The sequence below is a fragment of the Pinus tabuliformis genome, chromosome 7 (genome assembly GCF_031772625.1).
Source record: "Pinus tabuliformis cultivar Carrire ecotype Pingquan chromosome 7, CPIR1, whole genome shotgun sequence".
NCBI classification, from domain to species: domain Eukaryota; kingdom Viridiplantae; phylum Streptophyta; class Pinopsida; order Pinales; family Pinaceae; genus Pinus; species Pinus tabuliformis.
Genome location: NC_142293.1, coordinates 1,924,751,845 through 1,924,756,759, shown reverse-complemented (window position 1 = coordinate 1,924,756,759; position 4,915 = coordinate 1,924,751,845). Strand labels below are relative to the sequence as shown.

The 4,915-nt window shown below is 37.2% G+C and overlaps 1 protein-coding gene across 1 annotated transcript; it reads right to left on the bottom strand.

Moving 5' to 3' along the window:
- On the bottom strand, positions 1-670 carry LOC149256212 (FRIGIDA-like protein 4b). Its single transcript, XM_089455266.1, has 2 exons — positions 659-670; positions 1-579 (listed from the first exon to the last, which is right to left on the bottom strand). The coding sequence occupies exons 1-2, from the start codon at positions 668-670 to the stop codon at positions 1-3; spliced, it is 591 nt and encodes a 196-aa protein (XP_089311392.1).
- Positions 671-4,915: the final 4,245 nt, after the last annotated feature.

Sequence of the window (4,915 nt, the reverse complement as noted above, 5' to 3'; positions counted from 1 at the left end):
CTAATGTATAAAAGAAGACTGATAAGCTGGAGGAGGGGCAGGCAGTCTACTGCCAAAGTGATGGTTGCTGTAATTAGTAGAGGAATTGTAAGAATCGGAACCCAACAACGAAGGCCCCATGTTCTCTGATGGATACATATATGGCCTTGGGAGCAAGACTGGAGTCCTATTTCCAACACCATAGCCTGCTCCATATAATCCTTGGTTTGATCTGTCATATGCATTTTGGCCCTGTAGGTTGTAGGATGTAACACCTGGAGCTGCACCAGAATATTGTACTCTATCCAAAGACCTATAAAAGCTTCTGTCTGCACCATTGGAAGAAGCATAAAGAGTCGGAGTTCTTTCATCTGCACTTAACGGAGGCATATATACACCAGCATTTCCTCCATTAGCACAAGGACACTTAGGTTGAGACTTAATAGCACCTGCAGACCTTTTTCTGTCAGCCTTAGCTTTCTCTAGCTGAGCTACACGCTTTTGAAGAGGATCTGGTGAGAACTGCGATTCAAGTTTGTGCTCCTCAATGCACTTTATAACAGCTCTGTAAGCAGAAAGTTCTTTTGTATTTACTTCATTCTGTAGCAGCAAATAAAAATATTGGTCAAAAAAGGAACTTCCGATATAACCAAAAATACTAAGCCAAAATGATCATCACATAACAAGACATTTTGTATAACAGTAATACAATCGTACTTGTGCAACAGTAGAGTTATTCCCGCTTTTTAAACTTGCCTGAGAAGCTTTCTTAGCATCTTTCAGATATTCCTTCAACAAAGGAACAGGTGCAAACTTCTCTGTCAGCCCAAATGCATGAGCAAAGTTGACTGCCTCAATTTGTTTTCAACAAAGGGATAGGTGCAAACTTCTCTGTCAGCCCAAATGCATGAGCAAAGTTGACTGCCTCAATTTGTTTTCCACTATTGACCAGGGTTTCTACAACATCTGCATGAAATTGTCACAAAATTTTCAGCTAATCTGAATATGTCACAAACATTTGAAATACCAAAAGATAGTTTACTGTGAAAGAAAAAAACAATACAGACAACTTCAACGGATTTGTCAATAAAGATAACAGATATGCCAGCTTGAGACCATTTTCGTAAGTAAACAGTTCCCCACTCATGAAAGGCCTTATGACACTTTACCATAGTTGATCATCTTCAGGTGCCTTTATTAATATCAACAAAATAACTTACATACAACTTTCTACCTCATAAAACGATGTCTACCTAGTAGAGGCCACTCAGTATCTGCCTTGCATATGAAATGTTGAGATCTAAAGAAAAGACTACCAACCCCGTCAACTTAGAAACCCGTTCACTGGACTAAACAAAAAACGTTGGGAAGGTTTACTACAGCCAGGATTACCAAAATTTATCTTCAACTCAATCAGCCACAACCAAGTATACTGATAAAATCCACCAGTCCCTCAAAAAAACCAAGCTAGCCATGAATGCCAGAAAAACAACAAAAAGCCTATCTACCAAAATGGATGGAAATTTTGCCAGCCTAGCCACTGAGGCTAACATTACAGAACACCAACCAACCAACCTGGCATTTTTTATTCAAGTCCAAGGGAACGACAGAGTTCAGGTGTCTGCCTGCACCGTGCAAATGCAAGAACAAGCTTGCACAAGTCATCTTTATCAAACTCTGACGCAATTCCAAAAGTAGCTAGAAGTTGCAAGAAGGCCTGGGCCTCCAACGAATTGCCATTGGCAACATCTCCTTCAAGGTTTATCTTCGACTTCCATTCATGTGCAATACTTTTGGCTTGCTCCTTTATATTTAAGGGCAGAACTGGATGTTCAACACCCAAAATAGGATCTGCCAAAACAGGTACAAGAGATTCCAGTAATAATGTACAGGCCCGGCGTAGAGCCGGGAGCCCAGACTCTTTCTTGTCACTTGACTTTTGTTCAAGAGAATAAAACCCCTCCAAGGACTCTAACCGTGGTGGGTCAGTTGCAGAGTTTAATGCAGAGGGAACCTAATTGCAAAGCCCTATTTCCAATTGCAAAAGTCATTAAGAATGGGAAGAAAGGATTTAGGGATTATAATATCTGAAAATTTCTATTTTTAAAGTATTATAAAATGAGTTTAGATATTTATATAACAATAATAAGTGGAAATCAGAAAAAGAAAAAGAAAAGAAAAGAAATTGATTGGAGATAAACTTTTTATAATTTTGTAAATGTTATTGAGTTCCAATGCTCAAACAAAATATTTATAAAAGGTAATTCACTGGTATGTGGATGAAGCAAGCATTTGGAGGCTAATTCGTGAAGTCTGACAATAAAAGAGGTGAAATTAGAACGAGTAATGATAAGACAAACATCCTTGTATAGAAATTGCAATGAGGTTCTTCTTAAAGGTGACTTAATTGTATCACATTGATTTTGACATGACAACATCAACAAAATGATATAAAAGTCGTTGCAACTAGTACATCTGTGTTTGGTGCATTAATCACTATATGAGATTGAAGGAATCTGGCGCATTCTCGATCAGAACTATTGCTTGATTGACAACAACATGAGCCTTGTGTTGTACAACAATTGTATAATTGGTGCATTAATCACTGTATGAGATTGAAGGAATCTGGTCGCATTCTCAATCAGAACTATTGACAACAACATGGGCCTTGTGTTGTACAACAATTGTATAATTTGATTGTGAAGGATTTAAGGAGAAGTAATGTTGTTTTTTCTGATCCTAGCAAGGATTAGCAAATATACTATTTATTGGTCCCTTTGGTATACATTGTTTGGACCTTGTTTTCTCCCTTAATTGTAAGTGCATAAAAATATTAGATTCATAGGACAGGGTACCATTAATCATGTGATCCAATGATCTTGGACGTTTTTTATTGAATTCTTCAAAACTTATTTCCATTTGATCTTCCAAAATGTGAAGATAGTTTATTGGTTGGAACAATGCTACAACTTACAAGTTATAATAACAGAGATTCTGTTCTGCATAATGCTTTCCACCTTGCAATCTTTTTGTGGATATGGTTAAGCAATATTCTCTTCGAGTAAAGAATAAATTATTGTGTGTAGAGTCATTGGGTTTACTATAGTAATGATCGTAACATTTTGTAGTCTTTTGTTTGTTGTTATGTGGTTTAGTGGTTGAGACATTGCATTACCATGTTAATGACCCAAAGTCAAACTTAGAGATTAGAGCCCTCAATTATAAGTTGGTTGAATTTTATGAGATTTATATGCAATATTAATTCAATAATTAAAAAAAAATTAGACTTAAGCACCCTAAATAAACTTCAATTTATACATCTTTAGAATCTCATTTATGCTACATATCTGCATCTTATGTACATTTTCCCATTCCCATGTCGGAATTGTTCCTCAATTTATGCCTTACGGCGTTTCCTTTGCAACATTTGGTGCAAATGCTAGTTATGAGACTTTTCATTTGTATCATTCACCCTCTTCTATTTGAAAGGGATGGATTCACCTGATAGTGAAGTTTCTCTTTGTGCAACATCAACATCTTCATCGCGTAACAACTTTATTTATATTGATGAATATAACGAGAATTATTCCACTATGAATAGAAAGTCAATTCTTCCACTTAGTCCTAATCCTAAGGACTATGAGGGTAGCACTGATGAAAGAGGGGATGGAGAATTTGAAATAAATAAAGAGTCACATATTCCAATTAGTCCTAATTCTAAGGACTATGAGAGAAGCAGTGATGAAAAGCATGATGACGAATTTTAAAAGAATGGAGTGTCATGGTGTCCACTTAGTCCTAATCCTATGGACTATGAGAGCAACAGTGATGAAGATAATGATGATGAATTTCAAAAGAATGGAGTGTCACGATGTCCACTTAGTCCTAATTTTAAGGACTATGAGACCAGCAGTGATGGAGAGCATGATGATGAAGTTCAAAAGAATGGAGTGTCACAGTGTCCACTTAGTCTTAATTCTGAGGACTATGAGAGCAGCAGTGCTGAAGAGCATGATGACAAATTTCAAAAGAATGGAGTGTCACGATGTCCACTTAGTCCTAATTCTAAGGACTATGAGAGAAACAATGATGAAGAGCATGATGACGAAGTTCAAAATAATGGAGTGTCATGGTGTCCACTTAGTCCTAATTCTAAGGACTATGAGAGCAACAGTGATGAAGAGCGTGATCATGAATTTTGAAAGAATGGAGTGTCACTGTGTCCTCTTAGTCCTAATTCTAAGGACTATGAGAGCACCAGTGATGAAGAGCATGATGAAAAATTTCAAAAGAATGGAGTGTCACGGTGTCCTCTTAGTCCTAATCCAATGGACTATGAGACCAGCAGTGCTAAAGAGAATGATGACAAATTTCAAAAGAATGGAGTGTCATGGTGTCCACTTAGTCCCGATTCTAAGGGCTAGAAAGCAATAGTGATGAAGAGCGTGATGATGAATTTCAAAAGAATGGAGTGTCATGGTTTCCTCTTAGTCCTAATTCTAAGGACTATGAGAGCAGCAGCGATGAAAAGCGTGATGATGAATTTCAAAAGAATGGAGTGTCATGGTGTTCTCTTAGTCCTAATTCTAAGGACTATGAGAGCAGCAGTGATGAAGGACAGGATGATGCACTGTGTCCTAATTCTAATGACTATAAAGGTAGCAACTATAAAGGATGGGATGTGGCATTTTCAGTATGTAAACAATCACATTTTTGACGTAGTCCTAATTCTATGGACTATGAGAGCAGCACTGACAATGCACATGAGGAAGAAATCCAATAAACATCGAGTCAAATTTTCCATTCATTTGGAATTATAAGGACTATGATAGTAGCACTAAAGAAGGGGAAGATGAAGAATATCCTCCAAGTCGGTATTTGAAAAGCACAGTTGATCATAGTGTTATCACTCAGGTTGTTCCCCAAAAGCAGTGGG